At 42.8% G+C, this 23017-nt stretch overlaps 1 protein-coding gene and 1 long non-coding RNA gene across 7 annotated transcripts in view; one reads left to right on the forward strand and one right to left on the reverse strand.

Moving 5' to 3' along the window:
- Nucleotides 1-1792: 1792 nt before the first annotated feature.
- On the reverse strand, nucleotides 1793-13712 carry LOC119657624. Its single transcript, XR_005250150.1, has 2 exons — nucleotides 13398-13712; nucleotides 1793-2040 (listed from the first exon to the last, which is right to left on the reverse strand). It is a non-coding gene; the product is annotated as an uncharacterized LOC119657624 (long non-coding RNA).
- Nucleotides 13713-14024: 312 nt separating this feature from the next.
- Nucleotides 14025-23017, forward strand: part of LOC119657629 (probable serine/threonine-protein kinase DDB_G0282963) — a 148953-nt gene continuing 139960 nt past the window's right edge. For 5 of the 6 annotated variants that reach the window (XR_005250151.1, XR_005250152.1, XM_038064634.1 and 2 more), the window contains exon 1: nucleotides 14025-16604. Coding sequence is in view for 4 of the 6 variants with exons in the window: in XM_038064634.1 (XP_037920562.1) it covers nucleotides 15479-16604 (1126 nt within the window). In the remaining 2 variants the exon portion in view is untranslated. The remainder of the gene's footprint in view (nucleotides 16605-23017) is intronic. The other variant, XM_038064633.1, reaches the window with a different exon arrangement.

A 23017-nucleotide genomic window follows, 5' to 3' on the forward strand; every position in this document is an offset into this window, starting at 1 on the left:
TCTTGCTTCCTTCCATCTATCCCGCCTATACACTTCCGCTTAATGCGTGGCATGTTGTTACGGCATTTAAATTGATTGGCAAACGGCAATATACGCAATGCGTGCCGAGCAATGGGTACTTGATGGTCTTGATTTATATTTAATTACTCGAACGGAGTGTAGAACAGGTGAGTGTACCGAGAGCTGTATCACCACCTACGTACACGTACTACAATCTACAAACTAAATTATAATCGTTGATAATGCATAATTGAGCTTGTTAAGTAGAGAAATTGATTCATTCCTAATGAAAACACCAGTGCCAGTGCGAGTCATAAGGGCTTTCTAATGCGTGTGGAATATGCACGTAGATGAAGGCCGCTGGGTACAAGAGGGTACGTATGCCATTAATTGTGTCCCACATAAGGATATTGTGGATACAATTTATTGGCTGGTTGGAAATAAATAGGTTAAGCTAATGAGAAGTCAAGTGGGCAAGGAGTTGTCGGTAATAACAAGGCAATAATTCGATATCTTTGTTTTTAATGAGTGGCATGCAACGTTGCCCGGTGCGTAGGGGTAAAGTATATTCAATGTCAGGAAGTTTTTAATTGCCTCCAGGTCCTGATTTACTTTTCTTACAGTTTTAGAACTTAATTCATGTGAGAATTCCACCATTGCAGCTAATGGCAATATAGGACAAAACACGGTCCCTCTCCAATCTCTCTTCATCGAATAGACCAGAAATGAAGTCCTGACGTATTAAAAGCCTGTTTCCCAAAACAGGCTGATTGACAGCACATAATTAAATTAATTACCTAATCCTTGTATCTTAAGAAATATCTCTTTAAAAGCCGCAGACATTAAGAACGAACTGTTTTCATGATTCCCGTCAACCCCGTTCATGGGTTCGCCCCCAGAATGCGACCCCAGCGGTCGCAGTGTGCGGAAATACATGGAAGGCAACCACTCCAGAGTGCCATAACATCCGACGAGACCTGTGATGATGATGCTACGAAGAAAAAGTCGTGGATGATGGCAGAGGGCTGGTAAAGAACTCGGGATTAATTTTAAACCAAAATCCGGGTGTTAAGTGTCTTTGTGCACTCCAGCGTGACAGAAAACCGCCTGAAAGTAAACTCCCATTCGTTTTCCTTCTTGTCGCTTCCGAACGACTTGTAGAGAAAATCCTTTAAAACGGGAAAACCGAGAAAATAAGAGTAGTGTGCAATAGACGAATTATGGCGTTTTCTTTTGGTAAAAGTTCTTTCTTGTTTTTTGCCAACCACTAAAGGAATGATTTCTGAGACACCATCTTCACGTCGCGGAACGACTTGTTTTGAAACAAAAGGACTCATGGCGAGCGTCACATGAAACAAGTTCCTCTCGAATGAAAAACTCATTGCTTTTCAGCCCTTTTCCAACAGTTGTGAATGAGAAACCGAAAAATTTATTAAACGTCTCAGCATTTAAAAGCTTTTGTATGTTTACTTGCAGGCCCGCTTTCACCGAAGGACTTCGGGTGGAATCAAACAATCCTGATGGTGCGCCGCTATTATTCACGTTATTTACATTTCCAATGCGAGTTCTTATTTTGACGGCAACCATAATAAGTTGATTTGCTGAAATTGAATTAAGATTTCCTCGTAGTGCTTGTCGTCCGTCTACTGTCACCAACCAGGAGCCGGAGAGAAGGGGGAGGACTCAGTGATGAGGTTCATTATGAACCATGAAGGAAGGTTCATTTGTGAGAAGTATCTAGTGGAGAATATGGAAGGAATGTGCCTTTGAAAAGATTAAATAACAACGACTGTTCTTTGATCGATATTAATGTTTAATAAAGGAAAAGTTGTTATAGTCAATATGGGATTCAAGTATTTAAATTATTTGTTAGTACTCGTTCTTCGACGTCACGATAAAGTTGATTAAATCAATTTCCACGGATACTCAGGAAAGAGAATATCCATCATCGGCTTTCTCAGTAATAGCTCTCTAGATGTAGACAATTTCTAATGCACTAGGTAGGCTTGCAAGTTGTTTGTACGTTTCACTTTGGAGAACCTGCAAGAAAAATAGAACAGAAGATTTAACAATGCTGAATGCTTGCAGAAAATGGCTGAGTTCCAATTTAAAAAAAATGCACATAATAATAATGATCGAATATTGCATGACGGTCAAAAGGGAATATTGGCCTCGCATTTAAACTTCATTAGGTCATATATCATGGAATGCAGGCCTAACGGTTGCCTCTGGTTGAGGTGGGTGAAAATGCACTTTGCATTGGGAATTGGTGGGACTGGGACCGGCTGATCGTTGGACAGCAGAACAGCGGGACCGGAGAGTTGATGGTGTGGACATTTAAAATTTGGAGGGGGGATGAGTGGCGAGTGCTTCTGTGATGCAAATAATTTTAGAAAATTGTATATTTTAACGTGTCTTTATAGATTATATAAAGTAGTACAGGCTTGTAATTTAACATTTAGTGAAATTTCAATATAGGGGAGGTGATAAATTAGAAGGAAATATCCAGACAGGGTGTCAGTCTCATAGAAGAGTGCCTGGAAACTCTGATTTTCTTCGTAAATAATGTCATTCTCCGATATTACCGATGTTGGGATCGTGAAGCCAGGATACCAGACGTGACCAGGACTTCTGGCTTCGTAGTAGCACTGGATGGGAATAGTCCAATAAGTGTTGAACGGATAACGTGGTTTATTCAATTGCTATCAGATTCTTCACAAATTGGAGCTTTAGGGGTGAGGTTGATGAAGTTATCTCCATCTAGCGTTCACATCTAACATGATTAATTTCCGAATATCTCTGACTCAACGCCTGCATTGATCGGTAGGGCTCCAGCTGAATACCGCCACTTTGTTCCGCCCCAGCATATCCTGATAATATTCTAATGTTCATGGTGTTGTTCGGCTTTGCTGCCTGATCGGCTAACGATAAATTACTCGGAAAAGCGAGGCAAATACCAGATTTTTAATTGTGCTTTGTCTATTTGTTTTATTGGTTAATCAGGCTGCAGTCGACGCATCTCAGAAGACATTAGATGTTGATTCGCATGGAATTTGTTAAGAATTTACATCAGAATTACCAAAATGGATTAGATGAATTAGACCGCGCTATCTATCCATGCTGCTGGGTATGGATTTATTAAAGAAAATCTTATTGGTTTACCAAGATCTTTTGGTCGAATTATGGAGGCAATGATGGATACATTTGATGTCGGCATGTATTCAATAATTTCGGAGTTATGACATCTCATACTTATGTTTCTATATAGGCACGTAGATCGTACCAAGTTTTAGAGAAGAACATTGAAAGACTTAATTTAGGCGAAATAATTAGAAGACATTTTGTGAAGAGAATAAATAATTAAGGAAGGATGGTAACTGTCGTAGCACATAAAAATGATTGGAATCTGCAGGGAGCAATATTTGTATTATGTTGCTGATAGCTGGTCAGCACCAGTTTGCTGGATTTCGCTGCATCCACGGTTATTGAAAAAAGTTACAATTGCAGTAATTTTTCTTTTCTTTGTCTTTGAATATGCTCCTTTGCCCAAGAATGGAGCGCTTCGGATTTTGTAAAGTGAACTTCATCTTCAGAGTTGTAAGAGTTCTAAACTCGTGCATGTTTCTGATTTTCTCTTTTTTTACTTTTAGTTTTAATTTATCATTTTTGCTTATTATTTTATTATCTAATATCCTTCTAGGTTTCTGAATTTTGGTTTTGCTTTCTTCCTTTCTTTTTATTTCTTTATTATGTTCTCTTTTTTTTATTTCATAATTGTATATACATATTAATTTTAACATTTCCTATAATTTATTATTTTATCACTTTATAATTTTTTTGATGGCCTAAGGGTGTCAAGGCAGGGTAAGAACCTCAAAGGCCGCACCTATCTATAAACCTGAGGCAAGAGGAACAATGAAATGAGGATTCGATGCATTTTGGATCCTCCTATTCGATCGTGGGTCTCGGGTCCGGAGTTGTACGAATTCCGCGCGCGGTTCATTTTCATTTAATTTTCAGGTTCAGCTCGCATGTTGTTTATTTTATTAGGTTCTTGCGAATCCCCGTGTTTGGTTTATTTTCCAGGATCCGCTGTGGACCCACGTACCAGAATGGAAACGTGAATTTTGGTATAATGACATATGAGGGATCGAAGTGCTAAAAGAGCTCTCCGCCCACATTCCCGAGCCTGACTAGCATAGAGGCGTGCAAGCACGTGTCGACAGTGCGCTTCGATGGAGCTTCAATATGTGCGGGCGGACCTTCACGGTCAATGTGGCGATCTTTTTAGGTTTTGGGGATAGCTCTCCCCTCTTAGTCGTCTCCGGCCATTAGGGATGTTCTTCTGACATCGACACTCAAAAAAGTCCTAATAAACGCTCTTTGTCGCAGAGAATTAGGTAAATAAAATCAAACAATGTATTTTGAGACCTAGATTTTGTATACATAGATTTCGCGACGGTAACTCCAGCTGTTTCTCAACACATTTCTTGTGACTTCGGACAAAGAGACATTGAATCGATTTTAATAAAGTTTTGCCGCATTCAAAACCTTGAAAAATACCGGGCAGACAGAGCGAGCATTGCCTTAGGATATGAGTATCGCGATCGAGAAGGAATATCCACGATCGGTCACATTCTCGTTCGATGCTTCTCCAGCCTCAGATCTTTACGCGGAGCGGTTTTTGAAGTTTCCTTCCTTCCTTGATATCCTGAGGTTTACGTAGAGCGTAATCCATGTCAAATGGGTGAAGTGTCTATTGATAGAACAGTGCTACGGAAACTATAATGAATATCTGACGCAATGTGGTTTCGTACTATGTTGGAAGTTCTTGTGTTCTCTATTCCAAAGATATCATTTACTGCAGCGTATGGAGATCGCAAGGTGATTTTGGCTGAATTCTAGTGGAAATTCGCTTGGTGTCATCAATAAATCTTACTTATTTGACAGGGAGAAAATTTTAAACAATAGTAAATTTTCCTCGTTGTCTACTTGAGTGGAAGGCAATTGCGCTCTTACTCCGATATCGGCTTTCGCTTGCAACTGCAAAAAAAACAAATTCACCAAACTATTTATTTGAAAGACAAAAAGTCACAACGAGCGCGAACTCTTATTTGCCACTTCTACATTGCCTGTGAAAAACAACGGAACCGATTCAGCCTTCTTCAACAACAAAAATTCACGGAATATTAGCTGTTTTGGCAGCAATAGTTACATTAGCCTGAGACAAACGCTAAAAATGCATTTGCCAATAAACAGCTATGCCATCTACAAGCCATAAAATGCATTGCGAAAGCAATAAAAATTTTAAAAAATGAAGGGCTTTTTGAATTCAAATTTTAGAGCGGTAAGTAAAAACCATTGTTTATTTATTAATATTGAAAATAGGTTGATATATGAGTGATGTGACGTCGAGATGGAAATAAGAATTTGAAGGGAGGATAATGGAGGTACCAAAAGATGCTAAATAGAAGGGGGGCAAAAGGGAAAAATTCTGCGTAGAAATAAATGAATCTTGTCGTGACAAGAGAAAGGTGAACGAAATAGTGGTTTTACAGTACAATGTGTTAATAAGGTTATTTGGTACTATGAGAACCGGGATGGCCCTATGAGAACATATGCTTTGGGAGAATTCTTAGAGGATGTGCTCTCGACCCGGTTATTTGCGGTTGTTGTTATGCCATGCTCCTTGGCTAAGGCAGAGGTGTTAAATAGGCCTTGTATCCACTGCTGTAGATGCTGAGCCTATACTCACTATAAACCAGTACCATTGTGGCACTCCTGGCGGGGCTCTGATTGTAGTCTCCAAATTAATCCGTTTTCGAAGAAGATCATGGAGTTATGCCTTCCAGGACCTATATGTCAGCGCAACTGAAGTTGAGGAAGCAATAAAACGAATGAAATGGGGGGAAAGAACAAAACCTGACGACATCGCATCTGAGCTCTAAAAAGCGAAGAGCTGGGAGCCAAGACTCTGGCTCAGTGAATTCTTTAATCGGGTTATTCAGGAAGGAAGAACACCATCTGACTGGCAGTTCCATTATGGGAAAAAAGGTAAATAGCAGAATATTTAAATTACATTTCGATTTGATTACTTTCCCATACCATGAAGATTTTTGAACGTATTCTTCACGACCGTATTCGCGAAATCGTTGAAATGACCGAGAATCAAGCGAGATTGTTAAGAGCTGCGAAACTACTGACGCAACACACGCTGCTCGGTTACTCATGGAGACACACCGTGAAAAGCATCGTCATCTGCTCATTGCATTTGTGGATCTAGAGAAAGCGTTTGACCCTGTACCACCCGAACTCATCTGGTATGTTCTACGACAACACTTAGTGCCTGGATAATACGTGCGCTGGGTTCAATTGCTCTACCACGATCCGAAAAGGCAAGTTGGAAGTGTGCCGGGTATATCAGAACCGCTTCGTGTCTCTGTTGGTGTTCATCAAGGAAGCGCTCTCTCATCACTCCTTTTTGTTCTTGTTATTGACACCGTCACAAGAGACAATTAACGTCCAATGGTAAAACTGATGTCAAGCAACTTATTCAAAAATGGAATGATCACTTCATGCAACACGATCCCAGATTGAATTTAAATAAAACCAATCCCCATGAAACAGGCACAATCACTGTCAGTTTCTTCACGTATTAAGGCTATCTGAATGAAGTGGCGTTCAATAACTGGTGTTCTTTGTAATCGACGTATCAACGAACGTCTCAAATGTAACATTTACCGCAATGCCGTCCGACCCGTCGCCCTCTGAGATTCTGAGTTTTGGCCGACTATAACAGACAATGAACGGCGCCTTGCGGTAATGGGGACGTGAGAGGCGTCTTCGATAGTATGGTCACGTAACTCGCGCTAACGAGAATTTACTTGCCAGGATTGGTCTGAACATCGAAGTCGATGAGAAGTGACAAAAAAGCCGGCCAAAACAACAGTGGCTCGATACGCTGGATGGGGATTTGAAAGCCTCACGATTACATCCAGATCAGGCTTATGATAGAACCAAATGGGGAAGGCGATCACGACGAGCCGACCGCGCTTGTGAACGGGACAAAGGCTGAGGAAAAAGAAGAAGAGAAGCGTGACCGTGGTTGATATTTTTCAATCAATTTGCAAACACACCTCTACGAATCATGTGTTGTCTTTAATGATACGAAATAGATCATTGACGAATTGTTGGCAACTTTGTTGAAGAGTACTGGAACATTCAATTAATATTTATTAAAGATATCCCGAAGATTATGAAGATGCAATCAACTATGCCATTAGAGTGGCGGTGAGGAAAGCAGAATTCAATCATAATGGACTGGATTTACAAACAAATGTGGATCTCTTCAAACTGGACTACTTCTAGCCAAATTAACTAAGGGCCAATCAAACGCCGTATCCCCTTACCTATAATAAATGTACATAAGAGAGTCAGTAGAGGCTCGAATGGCTACCTCGTTGGTGCGATGCTTCAGTCGCAAAAAAGTTAGAAGCACTGGTTCCACGAAGAATGTAAGGTAGCAACAGAACAGAATAATATTTCGTACCATTTAATTCAGCAATTTCATAGAATGCGGGTCCCCGCATGGGTGCAATGGGTTGAGTATTTTGATGAGCTGCTCAATAACCAAAATACCGGCCAAACTGACGACGACGGTGCAACGCTGCCAGTCCAGCAATTATAGAGGTATCTCATTGCTGAATACTTTCTTTAATATATGGTAAGATTCACTATCTTGTTAGGCTGGATAGTGCGGCCAGCATATTATCAGCCTATGGCAAAGTAGTAGTCTAGAGGCAAGTCAGGAAAGATCTGATTCTCTTCATTCAACAAATAACAGAAAAACTGTTGAAATGTGGACATCAGTTGCCTGTAATAACATAGCCTGAGTAAAACTATACACGTCCACGAGAGAATTTGGTATCAGAACTAAATTGATAAGAACGACTAAATTGAATAAGACCCTCACAAATATGTGAGGTGTGACAAAAGCAAAAGAATCAGAAGGGTCTAAGACCTAGCTCTGGAAAAGTGATCCGTAATGCTGTAAATGCGAGATACACAATCCATATGCTGACGATGTCCACGTGGTGGGAAAATGCCCAAAATGAATAGACAGCCTTCGTCATGAACGGTGCGATATTTTAGGTAGCGCCTTGATGAAGCCAAGAGCCAAGGTGGTCAGCACTAAAAACAAAAGAAATAGCAAATAGCAAATAGCATCAAATTGCACAATAAAGGTAGGAAACCCTTGATGACTTCTACTATCTGGGGTCGAAAATGACAACTGACAAATCTATGACGATGAACTCCGCGCACGGTTGGTGACAGTCGGCTTAATGGCTTGCGGTGGAAGAATCACTTATTCTTTATGGGCAAGAGTAATTCAGCCCGGAAGACCCATAAGGGCAATGCCTATGGTGGAAAAAGAATACGTGGGGATGGCATAGGTGACAGACATCGGATTGGTGCACCTCAGAGCAAAACCGGGATGTCTGTCTGTTGAAATTAAATAGAGTATAGAGGCTTTCCGGGGGGATAAATTGTACCAACTGGTCCTCCATGTTGGGGGTTAGGTAGGGCTGACAACCCTACACGGAAAACAACTTGTTACGAAGCCATAACAGGAGCCTCGGACTGGATGCATTATACAACAACAAATCCGGCAACGACAACGGATTAACGATTTGCGCATTTTCTCATGGAGCGTGCGCTCCCTGTGCAGAGATGGAGCTGATAAGCAACTAGCCGATACCCTATCCCAATATAGGGCTGATGTAACAGCATTACAGGAGATGCGGAAGGGGGACCGGTTTTCTGAAGAAGAGCCGCTACACCATATATTATAGTGGCCATCCAGTAAACCAAGTGCTCGGAGTAGGTTTCTTTGTCAGCCAAAAAATGAAACCTGCTGTTATCGGCTTTGAAAACATAAGCGAACGGCTATGCACTCTGCGCTTGCGAGGCAAATTTAGAAATATAAGCCTCATTAACGTTCACGCCCCTACAGAGGAGACTGCAGAGTCGGAGAAGGATACCTTTTACAAGGCAGTAGAACGAACCCTCGAAGCCTGTCCCAGATATGAAATCAAAATCATACTTGGGGAATTTAACAGCTAAGTAGGGAAGGAACCCGTATTCAGGCGATACACTGGCTCCCATAGCTTACAACAAAATACAAATGGTAATGGACTGCGGATTACTTAATTAGCAGGGTCACACAAAATGGTTGTTGGAAGTACCTGGTTTGCGCGGAAAGCGGTCCACAAACATACGTGGGCCTCTCCAGACGGGACCACTTTCAACCAAATTGACCACGTGTTGATCGGACGGCGCCACCTCTCAGCCTTGATGAATATCAGAACATATAGAGGGGCCAATATAGACTCGGATCACTATCTCGTTGGCATGGCGCTCCGAGCTCGAATGACAATACCACCTAGAATCCCCTCTGACAATCAGGTGAGAGTTAACACTGAAGCCATCCACAACACAACCCTCCGCGACACCTATAAGAGGGAAATGGATGCCGCAATAACTGCAGTCAACAAAGGTCCTGGAGATGAAGCATCAACAAATGATTTTCTCAACCACCAGAAGAACGTTATTATTGATACGGCCACAAACATACTTGGCCCCAGCCGCAAAAGGAGTCGGAACGATTGGTTTGACGATGAATCTAAGCTAGCAACGGAACGGAAGAATACCGCATACCGAGTAATGTTCCATTCTCAAAGAACGCGGACATGCGCGGAGACTTATCACGAACTCCGTCGAGCGGAGAAGCGACTTCACAGACGGAAAAAGTAAGCCTGGGAGAACCAAGAAGTCTGCGAACTAGAAAAGTACAGGGAGCAACCGCATCAGGCGCGGAAGTTTTACCAAGAAGTCAGCAGGATGAAGCCTTATACACCTCGATGCTCATCCTGCCGAAACAAAGTGGGAAATCTGATTTACGACAGAATGGGCATATTAGAGCGATGGGTTCAGTACTTTAATGAGCTACTGAACAATTGGAACATCGGCGAGTTGGAGGTCCCGCCAACTGAAGACGACGGACAAATACTGCCACCACCAAGTTTAGGAGAAACAGTCCGTGCAATTCATCGGCAAAAAAATCATAAGTCGCCAGGAGCCGATGGAATTACAGCCGAATTGGTTAAATATGGAGGCGACCAGTTACACCAAGTGGTTCATCAACTTGTGCTCAAGGTATGGGACAGCGAATCAATGCATGACGATTGGCAACGAGGCATAATCTGTCTCATACATAAAAAGGGAGATATCACACAGTGCAGCAATTATAGAGGTATCACGTTGCTGAGTACCATCTATAAGATATTCTCCACTATCTTTCCAGGCCGGATAGCCCCCTACGCCCAGAACATCATTGGCCCATACCAAAGAGCCTTCACTCCAGGCAAATCAGCAACAGATCAGATTATCTCTGTGCGGCAAGCGATGGAAAAACTGTTGGAATATGGACAACAGTTGCACCATCTATTCATCGACTTTAAAGCCGCCTATGATAGCATAGCCAGGGTAAAACTGTACACGGCCATGAGAGAATTCGGTATCCCGACGAAATTAATAAGACTGACTAGGCTCACCTTGACCAATGTGCGAGGCCAGACAAAAGCAGCAGAATCACTCTCAATACCATTCGACATCACCAACGGTCTACTACAAGGGGATGCCCTATCATCTTTAACCTGGCCCTCGAGAAAGTGATCCGTGATGCTGAAGTAAATGCAAGAGGTACGATCCTCTTCAAGTCCACCCAACTACTGGCCTAGCTGATGATATCGACATCATGGGAAGAACCACCTGAGACGTACAAACTGCCTTCATCCAGATCGAGCAGGCGACGATCGGGGCGAGATCTTGGGCTGCACATCAATGAAGGCAAGACAAAATATATGGTGGCAACGTCAGCACCGAAAACGAACCAACCAACAACATCAAACCGCACTGGTCAAACACGAAGAAGAATAAGGATGGGAGAATACAACTTTGAGACCGTTGACAATTTCTCCTATCTAGGGTCGAAAATCGCAACCGATAACAGCTACGATAAGGAAATCCGCGCACGGTTATTGTCAGCCAACAGAGCCTATTTCAGCTTACAAAGACTGTTTCGCTCGAAACGTCTCACCATAGGGTCAAAGCTCTTACTGTACAAGACTATGATCTTGCCAGTCCTCATGTATTCCTCGGAAATTTGGGTTCTTAGTAAGAAAAATTGCGAACTCTTGACCGCGATCGAGAGAAGAATCTCCAAAGAATTTTTGGCCCCCTGCATGAGGATGGACGATTCCGTAGCCTACACAGTGACGAAATCTATGAGCGATACCATGACCGTCCGGTTGTGGATAAAATCCGGCTCAATAGGTTACGGTGGGAGGGTCACTTAATCCGTATGGATGAGGATGATCCCACCCGGAAAGTCTATAAGGGCAATATCTATGGTAGAAAAAGAAGACGAGGCAGACCCTGCCTAAGATGGAGCGATGGCGTAGGTCAGGACGCCAGACAGCTTATAGGGATATCGAATTGGTGGACCTCGGCGCAAAACCGGGATGTCTGGAGTTCCTTATTAAGGCAGGCCTAGACCGGATACCGGTTGTTGCGCCGTTGATGATGATGATGCTTTGTCTTATAGACCTATATGCCTGCTAAACGGCATTGGCAGACTTTTTGAACGGGTGATCTTCAATAAGCTCGTACCAATCACAGAAAAGGAGGGTGGTCTTTCAGACAGGCAGTTCGGATTCCGAAAGGCAAAATCAACTGTCAATGTCATCAGCACGGTGACGGAAATTGCGGAAAAAGCAATGGAGGCCAATAAATAAAAAATCTTGCGCGGTAGTTACTCTCGACGTGAAGAATGCCTTTAATACGGCAAAATGGAGCAAAATAATTGCGGCTTTAGTCAAATTGGGCGCTCCTAAATATCTGGTGCACAGAGTCATGGAAGTTCTCCGGGAGAGGATATTGTGTTACGATCCGGACGATGGACCTAAAGCGTATACAACAACCTGCGGGGTTCCACAAAGATCAGCCCTCGGTCCTCTCTTGTGGATGATAATGTATGACGGAATTCTAAAGTTGCAACTACCCAAAGGAGTAACAATCATTGGCTTCGCAGACGATATCGGACTAACTATCGTAGCACAAGACATTGATGAGATCGAGGTACTCACAAACGAGGCAATTTTTGAAATCAGGTTTTGGCTAGAGGAAGCTGGTCTGACACTCGCGGAGCATAAAACCGAGGTAGTCTTGATAACCAAGTGAAGGAAGCAGACATCGATGAAGATCAGGATTGGTGAGCACATCATACGGTCGCAGTCAACGCTTAAATACCTAGGAGTCATGGTTGACCAAAGGCTGAAATTCAAGTCCCATCTTGACAATTTAGCAAGCAAGGGTTTGGGAGTGGCAACATTGTTGGCAAGAATGTTACCAAATATAGGTGGTCCTAGGCAAAACCGTCCGCTCCTGATCTCAAGTGTTGTTAGCTCCATCTTGCTTTATGCAGCTCCAGTCTGGGCATCGTCTTTGAAGTTGTAAGCAAACAGAAGAAAAATCGCAGTCCCATACCGATTGAGTGCATTGTGAACGTCATGCGGTTACCGTACAACTTCAGATGAAGAAGTTTGTGTGATAGCAGGCATGATCCCTATCGACATCTTGGCGAACGAAATTGACACCGAGGCACGGTTGACACCCGAGAATATCGTGGACCACATGCTGGCCTCTGAAACATCTTGGAGGGCGGTGGAAAAATTAATGAAGGCGATCCACAATCTGCTGAGGAGGGAGGAGGTTCGGAGAAAAGTTACTAATAGCGACAGAAGCCGCAGTTTATAGCTGATCCTGCCCCGCGATGTAATACCGAATTTGCAGTCCCGTGGGGTAAGCGAAGCGAGTAGGAGGTGGTTTTAGTGGAGCAGGAGCCAGCGGTAGGTTTTGAACCTTTCCACTTTCCAACGTATAAAAAAAAAAGACAGACAGACAAACATTGAACCGATTTTAATAAGGTTTTGTTTTGTTGTACTCCGCAGTTACGAATGTTAGCAAATCTGGACTACTTTTCTTAAGCACCTATAAAAATATAAATCAATCTTTTACGCGCCGTTTCAATAGTTCAGATAAAGTGTCAACTTGTAAATTTAATATATAACTTCAGAATAAATATCTTTGAATCTTCGACGAGGGTGGCTTGGTATGTAGTCCGATAACTAGGGGTGAAAAACAGTGTATTTTATATATTTCAGGGGTTCAAGAACTATAGCATTCTTCCGGCTATTAGAATCCTTTCTGGATATAAGGAGAAGGATACCCATCTGATCTAACGAATTCAATTTTTTTTGTCTTTTTTTAATACTCACAATTCACTTTGTAAAATCACCTCACTCGCTTTTATATCTCCACCCGTTATGTTTCACCCCTTTGAACGAAAGCAGTAAAATCCCAGTTTGAGGATGTATTACGTGAATTCAAATTATGAAGTTATTCGAGCGAAAAATCTACGCTTATCCTGTGACCGCCAACGTGGAACTGAGGGCTGAGGTGATTGTTCCAAAGCTTTTCAGCGTCGAAACAAAACATCTGCAACCAAAAGTTGGTGATTGCATCCAACATACAAATGAAACTCCACAAGTTCCTCCTACTGCCAGGACTTTGCCGACACAGTCCCACATGTTGGAAGTGCAGGCAGAAAAGGACTACGTCTTGGAATAGGACATGCACACAAACGTTGGTCAGAAAACGACTATATTATGTTTTTCCCAAGGAATAAAAAGCTTATCGGCAAGTGGATACGGCCGCTGGGAGGGAGTGCGCCTGCGCATTCCAAACGCCAGTCTCCGTCCTTTTTCTGTTACATGGGATATCTTTTCTGGTGAGCGCCACTTCTAACTTCAAGTCCTGTCCCTTGCGTCGTACGTTTCCTGCTCCCTTTTGTGGAAGTATCGAGTAGAAGTTTTTCTTGTACTTGCTTGCGATTTCTTCTTCATTGTTGTCCTTTTTTCATGCCCTGGTCCCATTCCATGCCAAGGTGCCGCACACTCATACAACGAGGGGTGACCGCCCCCATTCTCCGAAAAAAGCAAGCAATTTTGGCTGCAGTTTCATCGTAAAGTTCGACAACTTTGGAAAACTCCGGGTAGTTTGGTGCCAGTTAGCCACGAACTTAGTACAGGTAGAGACGAGTTTTAATTTTTGTCTCACCCGGTGTTTTTTTTTTTCAAAAAAAAAGGGGATAACTGAAGTCTTTCACAGTTTCGGTCTCACAGGCTCAGGCTCACGACTGAAAAAAAGGACTATCATCAACATCATCATCGTCGTCATACCACCAGCGTAGAAGTGTAGTAGTACATCAAGAATAAGTTTATACTAAGAATAAGAACAAGAATAACGGGCAAGAACTGAAGAAGAAGTGTTAGAAGAAAGTTGTCGACTACTTTGCGAACAAGTGCCAGCCAAACAGGCCAACCCGCCCTTGGAAACCGCACGCCACTGCCTGCGACTTGGGAAAAACCCAGTTCAATCTTGGTGAAAAGTTGGCTCAGAAAAGTTTCGCGATTTATTTCAAAGTTTTCGCCTTTGCCTACTATAAATGATGAGTAAAATATTGGAAACTTTGTTTTCAAAAGTTTTCTTCAAATCGGTGTTTTCCGCGAAACTGGCTAGTGACGACCATTGATTTCCGTAAAGTTTTTCAACGGTGTGTATTTTGAAAGTGTGAAAATAACGTGCCCCGATCTTCAAATTGTTGTTAGGTGCTTGTTGTTGTTATTTTGACCTTAATCGGTGGTCAAAGATGTACTCAAAAAATGGGAAAATTTGCTATTGTTGTTAAATAATGAGTTTGGGCTCGTCCAATATATCCTTTTACTGTCTCCTGTTCCATCTTAGATTTACTTTTGACTTTTGAGTTTGGTTTTCCTTTTTCCGAATTTTTTAACGTATAATTTTGGGCAGCTCTAAATCTAATCTACTTGGATTTAATAGAAGAAGTGGGAGTGAAAATATAGTCAGTGTCAAGTGCTCACTCACGAAACGTATCCATGTGTCCAGAGGGAGAGGGATCTTGTATTATCCAGGTCCTGTCGAAAATTTGTGTAATTTTAGCAAGAAAGTTGATGTGTCTCGTCTAGTTCATCGCGATAGAATCCAGGAAGGAGGCCATGAAGTTTTTGACCCAAGGTTCTCGAAAACATTTGAGTGTTACATACGCAATAGGGGTAGTAGCTACCCTCAGCCATGAACTACGAAGTGGGTTTTGAATGAATAGTGGGTGTCGTTTTATAGTAAAATTTCGAGTGTATTGAAAACTCTAGTGATTGACGTTGGTGATTTGTGGGAAAGCCATAGGTTCGTTTTTCAACTCCATGGGAACCTAAGGGTGTAAGGGGATTTGTCACTATTGCGAGATAACCAGAAACTTCTCCCTAAATATTCATAGAAAATGGCACTGACGAAGAGACCACTGGCTAAGGAGTCTAGCTTCGAGAATACACTGAAAAATGAGGATCAAGAAGTGGCCTTCAAGCGAAAGAAACGCTCTAGTAGGGACGAAGACTTTTCCAAACTGGACGATAAAACCAATGCACTTCAGAAGAAATACAATCTATCACCGTCGAACAATTGCAATCCAAATGGGCGAATAGGTCAAAATTCAAATAAATTGAACAATAATGACGAGCAGGATGACGAAACTCTGATTCGTGAAACCCATGCGGCATTGAAGAGTCTGTCAGGAAGTTGGTCGGACGCTCGCAGTTCATTTTATCGTTTGAACGAACAAGAGGAAAATCCACCTCCGTTTCAGAACCTGTTCGAGGAGAAGAACAAACCGATTCCTCCATCGTCAGCGGCTAGTAGTCAGTATGGTAAGAATCTAATGAATTTCAAGCGTGAACCGGATTATTTTATGTATTCGAGTCAAAAGCAGAACGATTCAATGCGACTCAACTTCCAAACGAAAATTTCAGAGTATGCCGACTTGAAATCGACCGATTCGAATCAATCGGAAGACGGACGAAAGAAATTCGAATCCGTAGGAATTGGAAAAACTCCCTTCTCACAGTCATCTGCCTTTAAGCCCCCCACAGATATTAAACGCAACGGAACAATCGGCGGATATCCTTCAAGTCTGAATCCTTACACAGCTGAATCCGCTTTCATGAACTATCCACCGCCTCCCGTTCAACCTGGCCCGGCGCTTAGTTTGGGTGGTAGCACTCTTGCATCAAGCGATTTAATCAGCTCGAAAACGCTTAAGGACGATGATGACAGCGTAAAAACCATCGAAACACCTGACTCGAAACAATATACGATCCTTCAACCCGCCGGTGTTGGAAGCAGGGCAGCATCTGTTATGCAGGATATCGCTCGCGAGGGTGTCGTCTCGGTATCAGCGGTTAGCAGTAGCAGTAGTTCAAACGTAAATGGTAATAGTCCTGGTGGGAGTGTAGCAGGCGGAAGTATCGTCGGTGGAGTGGTTTCGTCAACGACACCAAATGACAAAATTCAATTTGATCATCATCATCATACGCAACAACCATCGTTCTCACCTGGTAGCTTGAATCGAGGTGAGTGATTTGAATATTCATTTTGTTTTGATGGCAGTCCTTGATGACGGAGGAATCTAAGTGCGTGACGTGATGATTTGGTAATCGATTTCGTTAAGAAATGCATTTCTTTTCCGTTAGTAGGGAAACACGAAAAGTCGAATAGAATGCATTAGCAGTTTGTCGCCAATCTATACTTTCGGTCCACAAGAGTCGAAAAATTAAGTTTCAAAATTGGCATGTTGGAAAGTAACAAGTGCCACTGGCGAAGACAGTGACAAAGAATCCTCAGGGCCTTACCTGCTACTTATTTACATTTTTATCCTTGTTGAGTATTTGACAAGTTATTCAGTGAAATCAGTGCTGGCTTGGCATAAATCTTGTCCTCTCTAAACTTCCTGTACGTTATCTTTCCCAATCCCTTTATGCTCCGTCTTACGTTGCCCCTGACGCCCATCATCCTGCTCTCGAGTTCGATGTTCAGATATCCCGACTCCACTCTCCTGTCGCTCGCAAGCCTGCCAAGTTCAACTTTCGTAAGGCGAACTTCGAAGGTCTAAACTCAGCCCTGGCGTCAATCAACTAGGTCCCCCTGCTCTCTCCATTTACATGTAACCAAGCACTCAACACTTTCTATACCATTTTATCTGATCTTCTTCCTTGTTACGTTCCCTCCTCTCCTAAGTGCTTACGCTCTTACCCCGTCTGGTTCACCACTGAAATTCACAAAAAACTACGTCAAAAACAGACTGCGAGATAGAAGTTCTTGTCTTCTAGAAACGTTGCTGACTTAGTTTTTTTCAAATCCCTTCGTTCCTCGGTCAAACCTTTAATACGTAAGTCCAGACACGAATATTTGTTCAGCGTGGAAGACTCACTAAAGCGCGGAAACCTGAAACCTTTCTGGTCCCACATTCGCAACTCCCGCTTCCCTGCCCAGTTATCCCCTTCGTCCATTAAATTCTCTGGCTTCTCAGCTAACTCCCCCCAACAATCTTGTGATTTACTCTGCCGCTACTTTTCGTCAGTCTATGTTCCTCCCCCTTCCTCCGAATCCCCCCCGATAGTAGATGTAGCCTGCCCCGCATCGCCTACCATTCCCCTACTTATCCCTATCCTTGCCGAATACCTCATTGGCGAACTTGATGCCAAGGTCGGACCTGGCTACGATGGTCTTCCAAACCTCTTTTTGCTTAAAACTGGTAAGTCCATCTCCCTTCCCCTATCTCTTATTTTCAACAAAAGCCTTGAAGAGAATCATTTTCCCAGCTTGTGGAAAGAGGCTCTCATTATCCCCATTCACAAAAGTGGCGATTGTTTGCTTGCCGAGAATTACCGTCCCATTTCCCTCCTCTCCTCCTGTTCCAAAATCCTGGAAAGATATGTCAGCGACTGGTTGTCCGCCCACTTTGGCCATCACATAGTGAAAGAACAGCACGGCTTCGTTAAACGTAGGTCCACTGCGTCCAACCTGCTTGACTTTACCAACTTTGTTGCCAAATGTCTAAATTCACGGCAAGAAGTGCATACCATTTACACTGACTTCGCAAAAGCCTTCGACACTGTAAATCACAAGATACGTCTATCCAAACTCTCGTCCCTAAACGTTCCCATACCACTTGTTTTATGGCTTGCCTCTTACCTTTCCAACCGATCCTGCCGCGTCTCTTTTGACGGCTGTACTTCCCGCTCCTTCTCCCCCTCTTCTGGCGTCCCACAGGGGTCTATTCTGGGTCCTTTGCTATTTTTATTCTTTATTAACGACCTTCCTCCCCTCCTTACTTGTCCCTGTTTGCTCTATGCAGACGACGTTAAGCTGTTTTCCGCTATATCGTCGCCTATAGACTGTGTTTCCCTTCAGAATAACCTGGACACTCTGGTTCGTTTGGTGCTCGACTCCCTAAAATCCTCACCCACTTCTTTCTCCTACTCGCTTGACGGACATTCCTTATCCTGTTTAAATTCCACTCAAGACCTCGGTGTCACTTTCGACAATAAGCTCCGCTTTGACACCCATTGCCTCGATGTCATCAATCGAGCAGCAAAATTGTCAGGCTTTATTCTTCGCTCCTCCTCTGATTTTGACTCCATCCAACCCTCCTTAGCTCTCTTCAATTCCCTTGTGAGGAATACCCTCGAGTATTGTTCCGTGATCTGGTCACCCACTCGTAACTGTGATTGTCTTGCCCTTGAAAATGTGCAACGTAAATTCACTCGTTCCGAAGAAAAAGGGGATGGTCAAACTTAAAGCAAAAAAAACTTATTATGAGAACAGATGGAGTCCATGAAATTTGCCATGTAGAAGGCTCAGTTTGCTAAAACATTGGGTACTTCTTGATGAACCTGTTTTTGGTAACACTTGGTCATCGTTGTTTCCAGTATTCTCTCATATATTCTAAATGATTGATGGAAATAGCATTATTCTACGATCCCTTGCTGTCGGTATGAGTTGGTATTGGACTACACAGCTCAGATATTCATTAATGTTTCGATTATAGGAGGAGGCAGTTTCTGAGTTCAGAATCAGCTAATTGGTCAGAAATAGGCAACATACGTGGAACTTTGTGCAGGCACCTATATATTCAGTCATTTTACCTTTCATCCAAAAGTTAGATCGTTCGTGAAACATCTCCTTCTTCTTTTTCTTCAGTCTTTGTTCCAACCACAAACGGGGTCGGCTTGTTATGATCGCTTCCCCAATTTGTTTTATCAAGAGCCTAATCTGGGTGCATTGGCGAGGTTTTTAAATCTCTATCTAGCGCATGACCCCTCCGTTATTTTGGCCGGCCTTTTGGTCGACTTCGATTTTCGGACCAATCTTGGCAAGTGAATTCTCATTAGTGCGAATTACCATCGACCATACCCTCTTGCAATTTTTCTACGATCGGTGCAACCCCATATCTATCACGAACATCCTCCTTTCGAATGTGATCAAAACGTGTCACGCGACTAGTCCAACAGAACATCTTCTTCGCTATTACCGCAAGACACTGTTCATTGCCTTTTATAGTCGGCCAACATTCAGAACCATAGAGGGTGACAGGACGTACAACATTGGGGTAAATTTTAAATGTGAGACGTTCGTTGATCCGTCGATCGCAAAGAATGTGAAACTAGACTTCATCCAGATTGCGCTAATGTCTCAAGCAGTTTCATAACGCAGTTCTCCATTGGCTGATAGCATTGACCTGAGATATTAAAATCGCTCAGTTTTGGGCAGGTCACTGCCATTAACAGTGTACAATCACTGTTTCATGGGGATCGGCTGTCAAAAACTTAAGTTTTATTCAGATTCAATCTGAGACCGTGTGGCATGTTGGACAAAAATGGAATGATCGCCTTCCATTTATGTCCAATTGCTATTAGATGTTAAGAAAACATCATCTGCATAAAGCAGTGTATAGGGCGCGTATACCTACCTTTTATGGTATCTTTTCCCAAAAGGATAATTTACAGGCTGACGAAGTCGGTTCCACAAGTTAGATAGTTCGTGAAACATCTGATTAGTGACAAATAATGAATCATTTGTATTTTTTATGGGACTTCGGCAGCGTTCTGTCTTTGACGATAAAATTCGCGCACGGTTGTTGCTTGCCAAAATAGCCTATTTCAGCTTACAAAAACTGTTCCGCTCGCACCGGCTCAAACTCTCAATTTTTTTACTGGACAAGACTCTTGCCAGTCCATATGTATTCCTTGGAGACTTGGGTTCTTAGCAGGGAAAATTGCTAACCCTTGGGGTGGGCGATTTAGTAGACTACGACGGAGGTTCAATAAGTTCCCGTGTTAGAAATGAAGACAGCAGGTGGTGGGAAGGCGACAGCAATTCATATTGCTATTCATGCAGTTTGGAGGTGACAACTCCCGGGTGAATGTGCAAGTGCGTTATCGTGGTGAAACAGCACCTCCTTTTTTTTCGCCAAATGCGGCCAAGTCTGCTTGAATTTTTTGTCAAAGCGGTGCAATAATTCACTGTAGTATTGCCCAGAGATCGTTCTTCCTTTTTCCAAAAACCCCATGAGGAAGACGCCGTTTGCATCCCAAAAAATCGTCACCATGACCTTTCCGCTTGATGGAAAGGTTTTCGCCGGAGCGTATTATTTTCTGATGTACAATGATGAATTCAGGTTTCATCAACGTGGACAACTCGATACAAAATTCCTTTGGATCTCGCTTAAATTACTCCAAACACGGCTTCGAAGTTAACAGCCGCATCCGCTTGTTGTCCACAGTAAGCAATCGCGACAGCCATCGGGCCGACAATTTTTACATTGCCAACTTATCATGTAAAATATTAACTGCCTACGGCCTCTCCTACTTCACGCACTTTCGTTCGTCGATTAGCGAGAATCATGTCATGGACTCTTTGAATGAATTCCTCGATAATGACATCTGCCAGGCGGCCTGGTCGCTCCTCATCAAAAACAGATGTTCGCCCAATTTTAAATTCGTTGAACCAATATCTAACTATGGTCATAAATGCCGAAGTGTCCCCATAAACAGCATCCAATCTTGCTTTTATCTCCCCGCATTTTTTCCCATCCAAACGAAAATTACCGAACGATACTGCTCATTTTCCATCTTAGCGAAAATCACGAAACACGTCTTACCCGAATGGCTGCCAAATCCAAACTAGGCTATCAATCAGTCTGAAATTTGTTTTTCCGTCGTTTGATAGATGGCAGCACACGATAATAATACCAACATGCTTCAGCAACGCCCTTTGTCGTCAAACACAAGTACTTATTGAACCGCCGTCGTATATAACGTCGAAATCTATGAGCTATACCATGACCGTCTGGCTGTGGATAAAATCCGGCCGTAAGAAACGTAATACTTTGTGGAGCACAGAAGGTCGACCTTTGAGAATGCAAGGATAGAGCACCCAAACGACAGCAAACGACCACTAAGTGATGATCTGACGTTTGCTTTCAAATTACCAATCTCTGTGGCAACCAAACCTTTACGAACCCTCTCCTGAAACTCATCCAGTTTCTCAAAAAGGTACTACTGAGATTCCAGATCAGAATCTCCCAGTCAATAACCTGCCTGAAACCAGCCTCCTAAATCCTAATCCGATACTGAAATTATACTTAATTCCAACAGGTTACCCCCTGAGAGGAGTACGATAAATCCTTACTAATCCATCCAGGCATAGATAACCTTTAAATAGCGGAAAAATCGGAATATGCTGGTTTCTTTCAAAAATGCCCTTTTCAGCAAAATCAGTATAATATCTGCAAGGAAGAATAGTTGGTAAGCTTGCCAGATGTTACCTCCTAAGAACGGATGTAAAGAGAAAATCGCGACTCGGGATGCAAATTATGCGAAACCACCCCAAAGCTGTAGAGAGTCTATACAAGGTCTGACCAAAATGTTCCAGGACTTTTAAAATTGCGCGTCTTCACAGCAACGTTGACAGTTTGTTCGGCGCTCATTTTTAAGCGGGGTAACTTCCCGAGTAATCTCCAATTGGTTTTGTTGCTTTAACCTTCTCGAAACCGATTGTTCAGCTGGTTTAGTGAAGTCTGCTTTTCGGGTTCCACGGTTTTTGTCATGGACGTGAAGCAAGAGCAACATGCTGCCAGAGACTATCATTGAAATTGTCGTAGCCTGGTCCCTGGGAACAAGAACAAGATCAAGATTGATTCATGATCCTATCTATGCTGATGGTCATCCGCTACCAGGTTCGTTTTCGATGTGATTGATGAGGTAGAAGCTAGCCTGCCTTGAAGCCACCCCAAAATAGAAAAGAGACGTTGAAGAGAACCACCCAGATGGAGAAAGATAGGCAATCAAAACTGTGGTTTTCTAGTTAATCTAGTTTTTGAAGTTCTTTTTTTTTCTTTTTATTTTCTTTTCGAATCTAACTTCTTTGTCGAGTATGTGCCTTACTTTTCGACGAGACGGTGCTTCAACTTTATTATCATTGTACTTAATACTGCGCCGGGGGAGCGAGGTCGAAAGGATGACGCTCAACCGTCTCGACCATCGCACCGTCCGACAAATCGTTCACCTGACAACTGACAAGGACGAAAAAAATTGACTGACGGTTTCGTCCAGGACAGAGGCAACTTATCAGACGCTGCCTCACCTCTGCCCTGTGAGCAGCGTGACCGAAAGTAACGACAGATGGTCAAAGTCGGTGAAATATGATTCAAGAATTTTATGGATATTTGCAGGTTCTTGGGAATTGAAAGTTTTCATTTTTCCGCGGTTAGCTGTGGATTTTATTGAAAAATATCTCTCAAGTTCGAACCAAAAAAAGTGAACCTTTTTGGCATCATTCCTCGTCTAGCTGTCATATGAAAATCGGATTAAATGATTCATGCAGAATTGGCTTACTGAGTTCGTTTACCGCTCTCCAAAGGCAATGATTCGCGGTTGGAAAAAGTATTAGACTTTGAAGTAAACACCTTAGATCCCTTGTTCAT

This window comes from Hermetia illucens, chromosome 5 (assembly GCF_905115235.1).
Source record: "Hermetia illucens chromosome 5, iHerIll2.2.curated.20191125, whole genome shotgun sequence".
NCBI classification, from domain to species: Eukaryota; Metazoa; Arthropoda; class Insecta; order Diptera; family Stratiomyidae; genus Hermetia; species Hermetia illucens.